We start from the raw sequence: 19,327 nt of genomic DNA, 5'->3' as shown, positions 1-19,327 counted from the left end.
GAAAAGAACCTCTCTTCATTCCCACACTGTTCAGAAAGCAGTTTTCATACGTTACATAAAGGGAAATGCCCAGAAAAATAAGCTATAATTGGTTCCTTTAGTCAAAATTCCAACTTCTCCTTAGTTGAGGCCATCTTTGTCTTTCCTCTATATAAAGACCTTTCAAAAGAGGCAGCCCAAGTAATCACATGAGCAGCTAAGAAAATGCAGAAAGGTTCTTCAGTAACAGACCCTGACTGAGGGCTATGAAAGACTGGGACGCTACAAAAAAGAAAGAGAAATACCAACTTTGGATTAAACTAAGGCTCTGCAAACTCAAGTGCTTGGAGCATCAGAGAAGATGGAGGAAAATTTTACCTTTTTCAACAGTCAAGTATCAGCAAATATACAGACAAAGGTAAGTTCATAATAACCACGAGAATAAAGGAGCTGTGGGCCATCACTCTTAGTGATCGGCATTCTCTTTGACCCCTGTGCTTTCGGGTATCTCCAGTGGGCCAGAAACATGATCAGGAGGAAAAGTGGCTGGGGAAACAAGAGTTGAAAAAGAACGGGAAAGAAACTTTAGGAGATGAGAAAACACAGGAAGATGACTATGGTGAAAAATGGGAGGCAAACAGTAGTGTGATTTACAATAGATAGTATTTATGAGGATGTTACTAACAAATGTCTCAGGCAATCCAACACAGCAATTTCTTTCCTCGTCAAAGAACAACAAACAAGCATCTGTTGCCCCTTCCTCTGCAATGTCGGTAAGTCATGATGTTGAATGGACTAACCTGCTTTCTCCAACATGACACTGCTTTAGTGCCTTATCCAAAGGCCAAACAAAGAAAAATTCTACAATACTGGCCCCTTCTACCTAACCCCTGGGCCACTTAAAAAATTGTAACAACTACTGATGGACAACTGGAGTGTCTCAATTCTTGAATACTTCTCTAGCAGGGGGCTGGCTGTCTTTAACTGATAAAAAATCAAGCTACACTGTGTAGTTACAAAATAGAGGGAGGGGGCACCTTGTGTGGCAAGATACCTTCTTCACAAACATAAATGTATCTGACCTAGTACCAAGTGGAGGGCAAGGTGAAACTGAGGTGACAATTAAGGGCTGAGCCCCGCCCTAACTGGACGGAGGGGGATGTGGTTGCAGCTGGTATTTGAGAACTGGAACCCTTATCTCTCAGACTGACAGTACAGAATTTCTTTTGCTATGCCACTTGCACAAAATGAGAAAGCAAGCGCTAAAGAATAGCAAAGAGATGGTAACCAGTAGCAGAAAGTGTGGTTTTCTTAAGGCCAGGCTAGTCCTATATGATCAAGAGGTAATATGCAAATGGACCATCACTCCAACCCACAAGATGGCCGTCAGGGGAGGACAGTTGTGAGCAATCGGGCCAGTAGGGGAGGGCAGTTGGGGTGACCAGGCTGGCAAGGGAGGGCAGTTAGGGGTGACTGGGCCAGCAGGGGAGGGCAGTTAGGGGTGACCAGGTCAGCATGGGAGGGCAGTGAGGGGCAATTTGGCTGGCAGGGGAGCAGTTAGGCATCCATCAGGCTGGCAGGAGAGTGGTTAGGGGGTGATCAGGCTGGCAGGCAGAAGCAGTTAGGGGCAATCAGGCAGGTGAGCAGTGGGGAACCAGAAGTCCTAGATTGTGAGAGGGATGTCTGACTGTCCATTTAGGCCCAATCCTAAATGGACAGTTGGACATACCTCGAGGGATCCCAGATTGGAGAGGGTGCAGGCTGGGGTAAAGGACAACACCCTCCTGTGCATGAATTTCATGCACCAGACCTCTAGACTAAGATACGCATCCTGATCTAGCCAGTTCTTCAGTACCTCTCACACCTAATACATTCGCTGGTGATTCAAATCAAAATAAGAGATGCTGGAGCTTATTAATAGACACTTATATCACTTAAAATCCCAAAGGAGCCCACATGTCTGATCTGAAAAATCTAAAACAGCGGTTGCCAACCTTTCAGACCTCAAGGACCACCAGTGGTCCGTAGACCACCAGTTAGCAACTGCTGTCCTAAAGGTTTCCTTAAACCAGCGGTTGCCAACCTTTCAGACCTCACGAACCAACGGTTGGAGAGAGACCACTAATCTAAAAAGACCCTTCACTCCTTCAGGATGACCTTCAGGAGCTCATAACCTATTGGCTCTGTGCATATTATGATGTTATAATGGATCTGATTATAAAATAAAAGAGGACAAAAGCAGATCTAAAATCCTAAGTCTGAGCTCAGCACACTTAGCCCACTGTTCTTTTCTTGTGGATTTATGGCTGGCATAGTCCTGGAAAGAAGATGGATCTGTTGACTATGACTTCATAAAAATGAACAGGTAGATGGGAACCATAGCAGATGAGAAGCCTAACTCCTGCCTGTAAGAGCCAGCCCAACAGGCAGAAACAGAATACAATTAAATCAAGTCCGAAAACCTGCTATAGAAAATGCAATTACTAAAAGATACAAATAAATGTTCAAAGAAAATTGGCCCCTGACAGGGTTAGTCAAGCTTCTAAATCCAGCTGGAGGCAGACGGCTCAGGCTAATTCATGAGCAGGAGGACTGCAAAGCTGTGAGCTCTGCATCAGGATGCTGGCCTGGTGATCACCATGCATCCCAGGACACCAATGATGTGCAGCAATTTGGGGGCAGCTGGCCAACGATTCAGGGCTCCAGGAAACAGGATGTGGGCAGACACAGAAAGGAGCATGGATGTGGAAGGCTGAGCACCAGAAAAAGTGACAGGCTGGTCTCTGACACGGCAGGGAAACAGGAGACTGAGTGAGCCCCACTTCCTCACCCCCCCATCCAGGAAGCAGGTGGAGGAAGTCCTACCTCTCGCTGCAGCACCAGCTCCTTGGTGAAGAGCATGGCTTCCTCGCTGAAGGGTTCTCCCTCCTGCACCAGGCCGGGGAGGTTCCGGGCTCCTCGGGGGCACTCAATGCCTGTGTCAGGAGAAAAGGAGAATTTTTGATGAAAAGGACAGTTCCTTGAATACGTGGTAATAAGGCAAGTGTTAGATCAGAATGTCATCACGTCTGAGGCCAGGGAGGGAAGGAGAAGGGAATGAAGTTTGCCCAGGTGGGAAAAACCAACACCATCACAGCAGCTACCAGCACGTGGGGGAGGAGCCTGCAGTCACAGCATCGGGAACTGTCAGGAGGACCCAGAGCTCCAAGTTAGATGTGCAGGAACACACGCACACCCAGATGTGGAATGAGTCCTCGTCTTAGATGCCTAGTCCTTACAGTCTTGGTCTCACTGCTCCAACCATCACTTACATAAATGGCTCTCTTACCTAGATTACATGGATAGTCCAGCCGTTCTGCATCCTGAGAACCATTCCACTGACTCCTAGGCATTTCCTCTTTACTATCTGATTTTCCCATCAAATTCACGTGTTAACTCAGTGTTATTTTCCTCTTCAAATAAGCTTTCCTGTCTGTCCTCTGGGTATATTTTAGACAATCATATCTTCAGTTTTTCATTCAGAATTAGAGACAGAAAAAGAGAATACTGATGAAGTATAAGAGAGCCCTAGATTCACGTCTGGAGTTAGAGAGCCCTACATTCATGTCCTAACTCTATCACGTAGCTTTGTGATCTTGCCCAAGTTACTGTACCATTCGAAGCCTCCACTGCCCTCACTGCAAAGCTTCACAATGGTGGTTGTGTGAACTAGGGATATAAACTACTTGGCACAATGCCTGACACAGGGAAAGGTTCAATACATTTTAGCTCTTATTATTTGATCATTATCATCATTATTACTCTTAGCAGTTCTCCAAGCTCAACATCTTAGTTATCTCTCATTCCACAACTAGCCAGTAAGATCCGTCAGTGCAGAATTGCATCCTTCACACTTTTTTTGTATCCAGAAACGTATTCATACAAACAGGTGCTCAGTATCTAACTCTGACTGCATTTCTTCCTTGCTTTGGTTAGTAATTTACTTTGCAAATATACTTATTACTAACAGTGCTCATCTCTGACAGGCCATGAAATGGGTTGGGTTTTGATATACAAATTAGACTTGTAAATATTTCCCCCAAAATCACATTACAGTAAAAAAGCTGAACTAATCTAGAGCCACAGGAAAAGAAGACAATCAAATTATGGGGAAGGACACATTCAGGGCCCATGTCTGATTCATGGCTGGTCACTCCTGCACCATAAGGCAGAACTGTGAGTTGTTCCCTCTTACTTACAATCAGCCTCAAGTGGGGGAACGAGAGATGTGGCACAGGGAGGCAAAGCAGCAGAGCACCTAGGCCACCGCAACACCTGCTGGGGAGCCTTTGGGAGAAAAGGAGCCACTGCAGGGATAGAAGGTACATCTCTTCTTCTTCTTTTAAAAAAAAAAATATATATATATATATATATATATTATTGATTTCAGAGAGAAAGGGAGAGGGAGAGAGAGAAACATCAGTGATGACAGAGAATCACTTGATTTGCTGCCTCCTGCACGCTCCCTATTGGGGGATCAAGCAACCCAGGCATGTGCCCTCGGCCGGAATCAAACCTGGGACCCTTCAGTCCGCAGGCCGACCCTCTATCCATTGAGCCAAACCAGCTAGGGCAGAAGATGCATCTCTTCAGGATGAAGCCAGGTGGCTGTTCATGCTTCTGGTTACAGCACAGACTCAAGGTCATAAAGCTGAGGAAGAGGAATTGTTTATACGTTGGGTTTTCAGAAGCTCAAGAGACCTTTCTCTCCAAGCCTCAAAGCCTCACAAAAAGAGTAACATCAAATCAAACCAAATGCTAGACAGGAAGCGCACTGCAGCGGAGAGCCACTTGAGCAGGTGGCCAGGGCTGCTCTCCCACCCAAGCTAAGATAGGACAGCTGGAGGTCCCATGCAATTGTCAGACAGGTGAGACCACCAGGGCTCATGCCTGGCACTCAGTGCCAGGCTGCACAGGGAAACGAAGCTTATTTTGTAAGACAATAATAAACTCAGAGAGAGCCAAAGAGCCCGAGATTAAGCTTAGGAGAGATGGGGCTGGAGTAAAATGGAATGAAAGATAGCCTATGGTTGTTACAATACCAACAGCCCAGAACACTTCATTTTATATCTGCAAACTAAGCAACAGAATTGTCAGAGAGAAAAACAAACAATTCTATTAAACTTTTTGGCCACATCACCATAGATAAAGCATTACTGCAGAGACAAGAATAATGCTAAAATAAGCATTTGTTTCTACCCTCAGCAGCCATTTGAGTGGGCAGTCTGCGGTGCTGCTGGTAAGGCTGCTGTGAACAGGGGCCTAGAACTGGGATGTGGCTAGGACAACTCACCAGGCAGCAGGGACCAAGGGAAAGAATTTCCACTAAAAGGGCACAAAAAGCCGTAACCGGTTTGGCTCAATGGATAGAGCATCGGCTTGGGGACAGAAGGACCCGGGTTCGATTCCGGTCAAGGGCATGTACCTTGGTTGTGGGCATATCCCCAGTAGGGGGTGTGCAAGAGGCAGCTGATCGATGACTCTCTCTCATCGATGTTTCTAACTCTCTATCTCTCTCCCTTCCTCTCTGTACAAAATCAATAAAATATATTAAAAAAAAAAAAAACCATATAAAAGGGCACAAAAGATAACCGAGTCTCACTGGTTAGCAGATGTACACATCCTATTCCTCCGCCACTTTTGTGGTATTCTACAATCTCAAAGGATCCCACCAGCTCTCTCCGAATCCCGGGAGGCCACCGAGTGATTGAATCCAGAAAACCAAGATGGCTCAACGAACACAGGGAGTTAGTCAAGTCACAATGAAATGTCCTCAGAACCTCTTTCTAAAGAGAGTCCTCTGGGCCAGTGGTGACCAAAGCCCGACCACTCCTCCTAGAAGGCGGAAGGCGAGGGCCTTTGTTGTGCACTCCTCTGCTTTCCAACAACTGAACTCCGGCTGTTCAAGAGGAGGAAGCCAAGGCAGGCAGCTTTCTTGCCCTTTTTTAAATGGAAATAGTAAACACACCCACGCCTATCCATTCCTGTCAGCCAGGCAGGTAAGAGAAAAAAGAGGAAGAACAAAAGTTGCTTGAGAACAAGAATATTATTATGTCTGCTTGGGTCATTTACTTCTTTCCTTCTGGGGGAACTCTTTTCTGAGGTCTCCCCTTCCCAGTCAAAACCTGTCTCCCCAGCACATTTCAGCTCAGGGTCAGATGTGGCTTAGCTGACACTACTCATTAGGCCAGATAGAGAGAAGTTGCATCTTAAACACAGACCCAGGGGAACAGGTACCAGCGTTACACCCAGGCGTAGGTCTAGAATAGGGGTGTTGAACTCAATCAGAGAAGGGGCCAAAATCTAAAATCCAGCCTAAATTGCGGGCCGAATGGTTTACTGAACAGTCATAAACTGTCATTGTGATGGAAACGCAGTGGAGTGCAGTGATGACAGCGCGGTGCGGGCCACATTGCAAGGCCTGGCGGGACGGATTTGGCCCGCGGGCCTTGTATTTGACACATGTGGTCTAGAAGAACAAAGGGGGAATATAAACATTTGCCATGTGCCCACGAGTATCCAAGATTTGGCACAAGGCCCCGGATCACAAAGGCAGTAAGCGGCCTATCTTTACCTTAAATTGTCAGATGCTGATGCCAGTGAGAAAAGGACAGTTCTGGAGTTGAACAACACTGTCACCAGGGGGTGTTCTATCCCACAATGGAGAGCAGGTAGGAGAGTCCAGGGCCCTGAGGCACTGCATTTCCTGTTGGGGAGGAATCCAGGAACAGCTGGTGCTTAGAGGAGAGGAAGGGGCACTTGGCACCCAGGTGGTCATGGTAACAGAGTTTCAGGCACTGCCATACTGGAGCACAGAGGCGAGTTTCCAGCTCTGGGCAGGGGAATTCCTACATACAAGGGAAGGCCCTAGGCAGAATGCCAAAACCGGAACTCAGAAACATGGACTGAGCAAGGGGGTAAGGGGATGGCAGGCAAAATCTGTTATCAGACCAGGGGTCAAAGGCAGGGCCAGGATAGCAGGAGGGTCTGATGACATGGACTATTAGAAATCGATGTGCCAAGCTAATTGTGCACACAAAATGTTGTGCAGACGCGAGTTTTTAAAACTTTAACTTTTATTATGACCATATAAAAACATGTACATATGGGTATATACACTATATAACCAAGTTTCCACAAAATAATGGTTAATTTTGACTACATGTGCTGTGCTCTGTCTCTCTTCTGTTCTATTTCATTAAATGAAAAAAAAAAAAAAAAAAAAGAAGATGGTTATGATAATGAATTGATTTAGGAGGGCAAGACCCTCAGCTTGGAAAACACTGGTATAGACTGAGGCGTGGCCACGGAAGGCTGGCAAGGACGGCCTCCTTGGAGAATTCAAAGGCGACCAGCAACCCTGAGTGCTTAGTCATCAGCTCCTGGACTTGCTTCTGGGTCCCTAGGATCATGGGACAGGGAGGAAATATGCTGTCCACTAAAGCTAAAAAGACATCCCTGCTGAAAACCAGGGAGGACCGTGCTGTCAGCAAGAGGAGTTCTACTGCCCCTCCTTCCCGAAGTGAACCCAGTCCGAGCTGCACCTTTACTCAGTCCTGGGCAGGAGACCCTGGTATGCAGCTTTGTTACACTTTAAAATAATTAAAAAAATAAAGATCAATGGGAAGAAAGCTGGGTTCTCAGGAAGCAAACCCGGCTGCAGTTGCTGAGCTGGGCAGGCCAACATGTAGCAATGGAGAGACCCCGCGGTGGTGAATACACAGTGAGCCGTGGCTGGGTGGCTCAGTTAGTTGGAGTGCCGTCCTGTACACAAAAAAGATTGCAGGTTCGATCCCCAGTCGGGGCGTGTTCGGGAACAAGGCAACTGACTGATCGAGGTTTCTCTCTCACATCCCTCTCTCTCTTTCCTCCTCCTCTTCTGCTCTCCCTCCCTCTCCCCTCAAAATAAATAAATAAATATGTGCATACATAAGTGAATAAATAAAATCAATGAAAACATATCCACGAGTGCAGATGAAAAACCACACAAAAGGGAAGGGAGCTATCAGTGGAGGTCCAGAAGCTGCCCCCGCCAGGTGCGGAGTGCCGTGATTCCGGAGCGTGACCGTTCCCACTAACAGCCGTCTTTTCAGATAACGCGGTGCCACCGCGCTGCTGCCTGCTGATAAGGACGCATTAGCCGCCGGGCTCACGCACCACAGGTGCAGGCCAACAGCCACACTTCCCCGACAGGTACAAGCCATTCAAAAACTAAAAATATTTAAATATCATAAAAAAAACCTTATACCTAAAAGACTCCCATTTTCCTTCCCTATTATGGGATGTGCCAAAATGAAGAGACACCAGCCTGTGGGGCCTTCTCAGCAGACCTCACTCAGGGCGGACACAGAAGAGCCAGGCAGACAACTCCACCCTCCTGGTCCACGCGGCTCCAGGATGCTCTACAGCCCTACAGACCGACCTGCCTGTCGGTGAAACTCACCGTTATTCTCACCTTTTCTATGCTTTCTGGGTGTCATAGTTAAATAAGACTATTAAAAAAGAAAAAAACACCCAAAAAACAAGACAAAGCAAAATGAGGATTTCCCTCATCGTGCCAGGTTTAGGAAGAGAGAATCCGGTATCAGCTGCCAGCACATGACCGTCACAGTTTCTGTTCTGCCACTGACCACGTATACACCTCTCCGGGCCTCAGGGTCTGTCTATGAAAAGAAGGCGCTCAAAGCCTTCCCGCCATCAGATCTGACAACTCTGGTTGTGCCCTTTCAAGATGCCTCACCCAAGGCTGACTCGTGGGGTCCAGGGTGCCTCCTTTCCATTTACAATGCTAGGCTAAAGAGCATCCCATTAAAAAAAAAAAATTATATATTTAGAGACATTGACTAACTAGGTCAATTAACACAAATGCTTTGGTCAGTCAGCTTTGGAAAGGAAGTATAAATTCTCGTTAATGGCACAATAATGGTCATAGATGAAATTCTATGTGTGAGAGTCATGTTTACATTGCATGTCGTGTTTTATGATAATTAAGCCTCTGGGCTCAAAGTGCATTTGCTTTTCCCTTTATTGGGAGCTAAAGGGAAGCGCGGCAAATCTGCCTTTGCTAGAAGCGACAGCTTCCCAATGGCTCCTTGTCCTGCAAACAAGACCTTAGGCAGAGAAAACAAGATTCTGGTGGCAACAGTAAGAACTGTGCTTACTGCGTGTCTACCGTGTGCTCACTCCACGTCGGACATTGCCCGGGGAAGGGCACCGGAGGCAGGCAGACATTATCTTTGCCTTCTGCTGCTGCGGATACCTATAATGCCACCGTTCACTTCTCAGACCTTCCCTCACTCCATATGTGTCAGTGCCTACTCTGGGCTAGACACTGTGCTGGAGGATGAAAGCTCAATGATGAAAAGGAGACTGTGCCAATGAAGCTTAATTTCCACCCTGAAAACATGACTTCCCTCTGCCGCTGTACAAGATGTTACTGGTGACTGAACTCGCCATTCGCCTGTAGGTTGCAGAACATTAGGAAATAACACGTGATAACTGGATTATGTTAGGCACATGCACGTGTGTCTAGGAGACTGCGGGTCGGATGGATCAGACAAGTCATTATGGGGCTCACCATGCCACGTCCCTTGGTAAGGGGCAGCCTCAAGCATCTTTGTTTTCTAGCACATGACCCTGGCCTCTGCCCTCACCACAGCTGGGGATGGAGGTCAGAACAGAAGGTGGAGAATGACAAGGAGGGTGCGGAGAGTTGCTGCTGAACCGCATGAAGGGTAGCCTGCAGCCAGGCTGCCAGGCTGCTTGGGTGGGGAAGCTCTGTCCCAATGATCGGCAAACTGCGGCTCGAGAGCCACATGCTGCTCTTTGGCCCCTTGAATATGGCTCTTCCACAAAACACTACAGCATGGGCAAATCTATTTTGAAGAAGTGGCGTTAGAAGTTGTTTAAGTTAAAAGAATTTGGCTCTCAAAAGAAATTTCAGTCGTTGAGCTGTTGATATTTGGCTCTGTTGACTAATGAGTCTGCCGACCACTGCTCTGTCCAAATAGAAATGGCAGGTATCAGGTGGAAAAGGTGTTTTCTGGAATCTGAACCGGACTATGTATAAAATAAGCCCATCGGAAGCTGGAGGAAGGGAACCAGCTTGCACCAACACTGGAACTTGAACACTGGACATCTACAGAAGTTCTGGAACAATTGCAGGCCCAGCCACTCTCCGGTTCCAGGATCAGTGAGATCTGACCGAACCTTGGAACCTGTTAAGGATCTTCCCATAAATCTGCGCTCTCTCCTCATTGCCACCATGAGCAAGCCCAGAGAGAATAAAATAATCCAAGTAAAACTAAGTTGCTTCGTGGGATAGGTACTGTATTAGATTCCGATTTTATTCTTTCTGGCATCCAACACGCTGCCTAGCACACACAGTGCCATTGTATTGGATAGATTTTCAACAAATGTTGAGTGAATATTAGTGAGAAATACTTTAGAAAAGAGGCAAATCCAGAGCAGAAAATGGCTAACGAACTGTCAAGGCTGTAGACTTCATGCAAACAGGAGAGGGGCCCACATAACCCATAACTACAAACATCCCACTTTCCCGTAGTTACACAGCACTTCAAGGAAGAAAAAACAAACAAACAAAAAACCTCCAGGGACACCCACTTATTTTAAATTAGCACATTTGAGAATCGCAGGTTAAATACAGAGAAGTGGCGGACACTGACCAGCAATGCAAAGAAACTTACTTCCCAATAATAAGCGAAGAACAATTCGCATTTCTGACCCCGTGGCTCTAGGAAGCTGTGTGGCCACATGGAAATGCAGAAAACGGGAGCACGTTTAAAGAGAGCAACAGAAAGCGACTCATGGGCAGGAGGCCTGGCTTTTAAGGGAAGATAAAAGCTGCCAGATCTGTACAGCTCGGTGAGGCAGTGACTAAGGGTGACAAGATAGTAATCTGCGAATATTTGAAAGGTGTAAATACAAAAGGAGGGGAGCCGAAACCAGTTTGGCTCAATGGATAGAGCGTCAGCTTGGGGACTGAAAGGTCCCGGGTTTGATTCCGGTCAAGGGCATGTACCTTGGTTGCGGGCATATCCCCAGTAGGGAGTGTGCAAGAGGCAGCTGGTCGATGCTTCTCTCTCATCGAGGTTCCTAGCTCTCTATCTCTCTCCCTTCCTCTCTGTAAAATATCAATAAAATATATTTAAAAAAAAAAAAGAAAGAAAGAAAGAAAGAAAAAGAAAAAAAGGAGGGGAAATGCTCAGCCTGAAAACAGGGGGTGTAATTATAAGGAAAAGAAAATCTAGACCAGATACTGGAAAAAGTTAGCATGGGGATGACTACTGGGTTATAAATAAGTTTCCCAATGAAGATGAAAATGCTATTTTTGATTCTAAAGCTGAAAGGTGGCTACTCAGCTTATGTGAAAGCAGCCCAGACCAGGGAACTGTGATTTTATTTTTCTATATTTAGGGAAAGACGTTAATAATAGTTAAATCTAAATATCTCTGCTTTCAACATTGCTCCCTTAAACTTCAACACCGTTTTTGTTGATCAAATCACAGAGGAGACAAAATGGCTTCTGATGGGACTTGGAAAACAAAAACAGGCTTTATCTGCTGGCATGAGGCACATGCTTGGCTGGCAGATCAAGTGGAGCTGAGCCTAGAGCAGGGGACAGAGGCTGGGAAAGGGCAGCAGACCAGCTGATCTTAGCTAGGGGGGTACCTTCCTGCCTGGTCTGTAAGAACCAGGGGACCTAGATGAGAATGCTGTACAATGCCGTAGTCTCCCAGATCGGAAAGTATGGACACCTCTCCATCTCTCTTTACACGCAATCCCTGGAGTGAGCATCAAGGACAGAGGAAAGCACAGAACACCGAAATGAGCTCCTGCCACCCTGAGGGCACCCCAATGCCTTTGCCGAGTGCCTGCTGCTGTAGCTACACAACTGATAATTCACACCCTCGGTGGAGATGTTTACCCCACACTCAATTAGCTCCATTCCCCCCACCAAAACACAAAACAATTAAAAGACAAAAAATAAAAAACATACTACACAGACAGAGTAAGATGCTTAAATGCTGTATGTAGCCCAAGAAAAGAACATATTTATTTAACTATGTCCAGATCAGTTTAAAACATTCATTGGCGATAAAAAATATTTAGACAGCTAATACTTATCACGCACAAAGCCCAGAACTCAAACCATTGCTGCACAATGCAGAGGAAGCCAGGCCATCTGCCTGACTTGAAGAATGTGGTTATCACCTAAACATACACGGAAAGCCAAATCAGTCCATGTTGTTGGTTCTCAGAAATGTAACACATCTCACACACCAAAAGCTTGCTCCTAATTCTGTCTTATTCAAGTTTTAAAGTAGAAATAATTTGAAAGTCTCAAGTTGCAAATGCTGTTATTGAAATCAGTTAACAATTGAGAACTGCAATCTCCCCCTTTGGAGCAAGCAGCTTGTCCTCCATTTTCATATTCTCAAAATAACCCCAAAGAGCAAGGCAAATGGTAAGCCAGTTGGTTCCTAAGAGTTCATTGTACGTGGTACAAGGCCTCAATGTGTATCGGAACATTCAGAGATGAAACGAGGATTTTGCATTGTCTCACATTCTTTATTCTTTCCGTTGTTCTCTAAGCCTGCTACTTTCTTACCTCAGGGGAGAGAGGGGCTTGTGGTTTCAGTGATCAGAATAAAGGGGTAAAAGAAGAATGAACAAATCCTAATGAAAGGGATCAAACTCCTCAGGTAACTGCAGTCACAGAAGCCGGAACCAGTCAAGAGGTGAGAGTGAGGCTGTTTTTAGTTTGTAGCTCTAGATGTGTACAAGACTTTTATCAGGTTCTTATTTGGTAATGTCTGATGCATTCACTAAAAGACCGGAGAATGGAGTTAATTGGGAATAGGAGCAATAATACCAAAGCTTCAAAATGCAGTGCAGGCCCCTGTGAAGAGAGGGAAGGGCGAAGGGGAGGCATCTGCAGAAAGGAGGTGGCTTTAATGTGCCTTAGAATGTTCTGATCTGAGTCATGACACAGGAGAGAGGTGCCATTCTCTAGTTGATAGCCTATAAATGACAGATCCCATTCTGCAGTAATTTGAGGTAAGTTCTCTCTGTATCCCTAATATTTGACACATAATCTATATATCTTATATATAAAAGGCTAAGCAACTGTCTGACCACTCGCTATGAAGAGCAATGACCACCAGGGGGCAGAAAGCTCCAACTGGTACCTATGACACATACTGGCCACCAGGGGGCAGGCGCTCAACACAGGAGATGCTGAGCTGTGGAGAGAGTAGGGAGCCGGATTCCAGGATGCCTACGTCATTTGAGAACCGCCCTCTCGCAATCGGGGACCCGTTAGGGATGTCAGAGAGTCAGTTTCAGCCTGATCCCCACAGGCCAGGTGGAGGGACCCCACCTGCCAGAGGGACCCACATTCTCTGCAGACACCCTTCAGGCACAGCCAGCTGGGGAAGGACCACAGGGAGGTTGGCTTCAGGGTATGTCCAGCCCATCTAGCCCAGTCACACCCCACCCCATCGGCCACCTTCTAATTAATTTCCTTTCAATGTGCACGAATCTGTGCACCGAGGCATTAGTAGATAATAATTAGTTGTTAAATAAATGCCAGAGAGGAGAAAATCTAGCAGAGATAGATACCGCAAACCCATTTTAACAATGTCCTATTCTGAGTTTCAAATGCATACTAGTTAACAACACTTGGTGAGTTCATGAGGAATTCTAGTAACTCTTATTTCTAGGATCAGGTTGAGTGAATGCTAAATGCTAAATCACCGACCGTTATCCAAGGAGACAAGAAAGAGAGGGCTTAGCGGCCTTACTCTGCTTTCTGGCTCAGTCTAGCCAGGCAGTGTGCAGCCCTGTCTTCACCAACGTCATTTATCATTGGCTTTAGACACCAAAGAATCATTCCCAAAAGGGAAAAACGCATTTGAGCTCTTTCACATAACAACTGGGCCAGCATCAGAAGAACCTCTTATAAGTCTCCACATTGCAGAGCAAATCGGAAAACAATCATTTTCAAAGGAAGAAAAAACTCACTGATTAACGAGGCCTTTCCCTTCCCTGGCATCCCAAGAACATGGCCATAAACAACTGAGCCCGGTGATCCCCGGAGTGGGTTGGGGAGGGCGCTGGAGAGGGCGGGCAGGCTTCTGCTTCCCAATGCACATGTTCATTTTGGGGCTTGCTACAAGCAGCAGCTGTAATAATATTACCACCAACCAGGAGCAGAATGAAACAACTGGGCATGAGAAAGAACTATGTGCTCCAAAAATGTGTTCTCTTGGGTTTCTCTTCATTATCCACATCGAAACACCAACCTCCTATTTTTTATTACACAGAAAACAAAGTATCTGAGGTCAAAAGCCAGGACAACAATGGTCATCCCAATGGCAAGACAGCTACATGGCTCAAGCTTTTTATGTAACACCCTGGCACCATGGAGACAGCACTTAGCAAGCACAGACTACAAGACTGAACAATGAGGGGGAGTTGGTTTCTATGAGAACCTCAACTTTTGCTTTCTCTGACTTATTTTAAACCTGTAACTTTATATTTGAATCAAATAACTCTTAGATTTATCCCCCGCCCCTCCCCCTTTCATTTCTGGCACTGAAGAATTCCAATAATAGTCTTTTTAATTCCAAGTTAATGGATAAAGAGAGAAACTTGAATGTACTGGTAGGGACTAAACTATCGGGTGGCAAGAAAGCCACAGAAAATACCCACTTGTATCTTGCAAGGAAATACATGCTTCCAGAAGGTATTTTGACACACACCTGGCAGCCAAATGTAAAAGCTACGGACTCGCATAAATTTAGAGTGACTTTTTCTAAACCAAGCTGTGTTGTTATTTGAACAAATGGTTCTGAGATGTGTGCAGTGTACTTTCAAACCATCGGCTTTCTTGATTCCACTCTCAGAAAACTGCTCTGAGCCTCTCCTTCTGAGGCAAGTGAAATGTAAATGCCTAGAGATGAATATACTCAGCTAGTGGAACTGGAGAAGAAGTTGCTGGGGTCAGGAATACTAAGACCAAAACCAAGGAGAATAAATACAACTTTGAGAGCTCAGAAACTCTTTAAGAGCCCTTTACCTCATTAAGTTTACTAAAAAGACAGACAGACAGACAGACAGACAGACAGACATGCAAGGGAAGGAGCTGGGACAAAAACAGAATTATGAAAAGGCAAGGATCTTGAAGGGCACAGGGTGATGTTGGACATATAGATTCGTCTTATCCTGAAGAGTGATTTGAATGCTGGGCTGTGGGTGAAGCATGGCAGTCTTTTTCTGATGCTGCTATCATAATATAAAGGGTAAACAGACAACTTCTGCAGACTAACTCCAGCCCGCAGCCTGTTTTTATACAACCCATAAGCAAAGAATGGTTTTTACATTTTAGAAAGGTTAAAAAAAAAAAATCAAAGAGTATTTGGTGACACATGAAAATTGTGTGACATTCAAGTTTCAGTTTCCATAAATAAAGTTTTATTGGAATGCAGCCATGCTGTGTTGTCTATTTGTGACAGAGATTGTATGGCCCACAAAGCCTAAAATATTTACTCTCTGATCCTTGACAGGAGAAGTTTGCTGACTCTTGCTCTAAAGCATACTGTAGGTTGCTTTAAAAAATTTTTCTTTTCTAGTCAAGGCACTCAGTTCAACTTTCCAGAACTAGAACATCAGTACAGGTGACTGATGTCACAATATCTTAAATAATAAAAACCATGCGAAAAAAGCTTATGGTCATATGATTTACAAGGTAAAAAGGAAGGACACTTAGCTCAAGGAACACTGTCTGAAGCAGCTTACTCCCCATAAGCACAAACTTCGACATTTCCAGAGTTGCCATCCTTTGTTCCTCACCCTTAACTGCTTCCCTCCACTCCCTGGCAACAGACCTTCACTCCTATGATTTTATACTCAGACTTCATCTTTCTACAAAACACTACAAGGAAAAGCACCCTCCTCACCGACAACTTTCATCTCCTCTCAGTGGGAGCCCTACCAGGTCTCTATGGCATTCAACACCGTGCACCAACCCTTCACAGAAATTCTGTCCTCCCCTTGCATGTCTCTCACAGGGTCTTTTGCTCTGGGCTGCTGGTCTTGCCTACTGCAATCACTGTTGCCCTCACTTCTGTTCTCAGCCGTTTCCTTTAGACTCTACACTGTCTCTTGGAAGCCCATCCGTCTTCACAGCCTTCACCACTGTGAACTGGCAGAACCCGCCCACTTGTAGTCTTTGACTGTCCTCTAAGCTTTAGACACCAGTCCCAAATGTCTGACAGTCATCGCCCCTCAGATGTCCTGCCAATACCTCCACTCAACATGTCAAAAACCAAACCCACCTTTCTAAATCTCCCTGGTCCTTTGCCGCCATGCGATTTCAGCACGTTCGCACATCCTCCCAATCTGAAACCTCACTTATCTTTGATTTGTCCCTACTTTATCCACGTAACCCAAGGACTGCTACATCTTACCAATTCCAGTAACTTCATCTCCATAGTTTCTTATGTGGTTCATTGATGATTTCTTTCAATCTTCAATATAACTCAACTTGGTCAGGCTCCTGTCGTTTTTAGTCAAGAATCATTGTGTGTGTGTGTGTGTGTGTGTGTGTGTGTGTTGATTTAGAGAGAGAGGAAGGGAGAGGGAAACACAGATTGGCTGACTCCTGTAGGTCTCCCACTGGGGGTTAAGCCTGCAACTCAGGCATGTGTCCTAACTGGGAACTGAACCACTGACCTCTCAGTGTACTGGATGTTGCTCAACCAACTGAGCCATGCCAGCCAGGGCAAGAATCTGCTGATCTATCTGTCTGCCCCTTATTTCCCTTTATACTTGATTCTTCCCACATATTGCAACCAGATTAATTATCCTAAAGAAAATATTCTGCTCAAAACTCTTCAGTGGCTTCCCATAGTTTACCATATGAAATCAGAGATCCACAATTTGACATCTAGGCCTTCTAAGATTTGGTCCAGTTCCTTGGGAACAAAAAAAAACCACACACACAAAAAAACAAAAACCATTCATTATCTACTTGACAGCCCTTCAAATATCTGAAGACAGTACAACATCTATTTCTTCTCATCCTCATGTTGCTTTTTTCTCTAGGCTAAACATCCTCAGGTCCTCACAAGACACTGATTTGATCTGCTACCATTTTACCATTTTTCCTGCATGGCATGAAGAGAATCCTCACACTGGAAATGCCTTTCTAGTTGATTTAATTAAAAAGCCTGATGCGGGGGTGGGTACATCCCTTCTCCTGGCTTTGAGAGCCACCTTTATTGGGGGAGTTGGGGAGGGGTATAGAGAGACTGCACATGGTTCTCCCTCCCTTGACCAGGCAGATGCTGTAGCAATGAGACAGCTCCATTAGTGCCGCGGAATCCCCGGCTGCAGGAAGGGAAGCGTGGCGGACTGTGTGGGAGAGGCTGAGCATCCTCCCGAAGGCCTCCTCTCATTCCCTCTCGGCAGCAGCCCCAGGCACTGTGGGGACCCTGGTGGTGTTGTGACAAGCAGCCTATTCATTTCCTTCTCTCATTCACCGGGCTCTCAGGGATAAAAAAGGTACAACAAATTCAAAACACTGTCTAGAATCTACCTAGCAGAATTCAGGAAAGGATCTTCTATTGAAGTGATTCTTTTTCCGAGAGAAAAGGATGTCTGCTCCTTTTACTTCCCATGGATGCACCACTGCAGTGGTCTCTGCGGCCAGTGAAAGCACGACTTGCATTTAATTGAGGCTTTTTAGCTTGCCGCACTGTGCCAACAGGGCACCGAGCACCAGGATTTGAACTGTGACACTGGATGCAAAGCTTCACTGGGGAGCAGGAGGGAAGGGAGGATAGCGAGGGAGAAAATACTGTACCTGACAAACTTCTGGAGTTTTTGCAACCAAACGGGGTATTAGCTCGTCTCATTAGGCAGTGCCTGTCTTCAAGGAAGTGGAAAGCTGCTCTAGTGTGTTTACTGAACAAGTGAAGGACAGCACTAGTCCCAGATCCCTGGACGGAAAGCTTGCCAAGAATCATGATTTCTAATGGTGTGACAGGTGAGGAAATGGTGAGGGAAGGTGGGAGAGAGACTTCCTGAATACATCCAGTGATCAAGCACGTTGCCTGAGGATGATGCTGGGAGCCTGTGACAACCCAGGGCCATGCACAGGAACACGTGTGTGCTCAGCAGCTCCGGGACAGAGGGCAAGGAAAGGGGAGGGAGGGCAGGAGGGTTGACTGAGGACACTACAGTCTCTGAGCCCAGACTCACATGTCACTCCTCTAGTAGAAGGCAGCAGCTACCTTCAAGACCCAGATCAGGAACTGACATCTGTGGGAAGAATGATACCAGGGCTGGTGCCTGCGTACTGATGGATAGGCACACATCCTCAGTCTCAGTGTCCGAAGTGGCAGAGACCAGACTTGAGAATAAAGTTTCATTCCAGGGAAAATGGGGAAGAGTAACCCCTTCTTTTGCCTCTCACATTTCATGTCTCTTCCAAAGCCCTAGGCTGTCTGCCAGTTCCCTTGCCCCACCCCCGAAAACATGGCTTGTTTGTGGTTTCCCCCTACATCAGATCCGACCCCAGCGCTAGACCCCAGCAGGCGGGTCCATCTGAAGGAAACGATGTTAGCTAAAACCCATGAGGCTGGGACACTGGCTCCTCAGGGTGCAGGTGGCAGAGAACTAACTGCCCCCCTTTCTCCCTGCGCTCCCTCGCACAAGCACGAGCAGTGCTTCCCTGGAAGTGTGCCCCCTTCCTTCCACATCTTCCTGTTATGCCCAGGGTGGGGTAGATGAGGCTGGTGACAAGGCACCTTAATTAAAAGAAAAATGTTGGACGCACATCCTGGTAGGAATTTTGGGGACTCTGGAAAGCTGTACATTTCCTCCTCGTCTGCTTTATATAACCACATTTTGTTTCGATAGTTTTGTCATTAAAGCCATTGTACGTCCCCTAAAATTATAAAACAAGCAAAGCAAATGGACGGCCGTGCACAGGGTTCTTTTTCTGTGCCCGCCCTCCGCAGCCGAGCATGCCTGATGTCCTCAGGTCCAAATGAATCCCTTGGGGTCAGAGGCAATTAGATCTCCTGGCACAACGAACTCTCCGACTATACAACTACAGACCCGAGGGTGGGCATGGTGGTGGAGGAAGAAGGTCTTTTCCATGTCAGATGGCCATCCTAGAGAGACACCAGCTCATGAGTGGCCAAGATGACAGCTGTCAGCAAGAGGGTGGGGGAGCGATGAGGCAAATTTCACAGCAAAGCAGCCAAGAGAGAAACAA

The 19,327-nt window shown here is 46.2% G+C and overlaps 1 protein-coding gene across 1 annotated transcript in view; it reads right to left on the bottom strand.

The window, feature by feature from the left end:
* The window catches only part of SND1 (staphylococcal nuclease and tudor domain containing 1), a 447,851-nt gene that overhangs the window by 99,342 nt on the left and 329,182 nt on the right, over positions 1 to 19,327 (bottom strand). The window contains exon 16 of the mRNA XM_036426056.2: positions 2,845 to 2,954. Within this exon, the coding sequence (XP_036281949.1) occupies positions 2,845 to 2,954 (110 nt within the window). The remainder of the gene's footprint in view (positions 1 to 2,844; positions 2,955 to 19,327) is intronic.

The sequence above is a fragment of the Pipistrellus kuhlii genome, unplaced genomic scaffold, assembly GCF_014108245.1.
Source record: "Pipistrellus kuhlii isolate mPipKuh1 unplaced genomic scaffold, mPipKuh1.p scaffold_m20_p_10, whole genome shotgun sequence".
NCBI classification, from domain to species: domain Eukaryota; kingdom Metazoa; phylum Chordata; class Mammalia; order Chiroptera; family Vespertilionidae; genus Pipistrellus; species Pipistrellus kuhlii.
The sequence above is the reverse complement of the archived record's forward strand: the minus strand, read 5'-3'. Positions and strand labels throughout refer to the sequence as shown.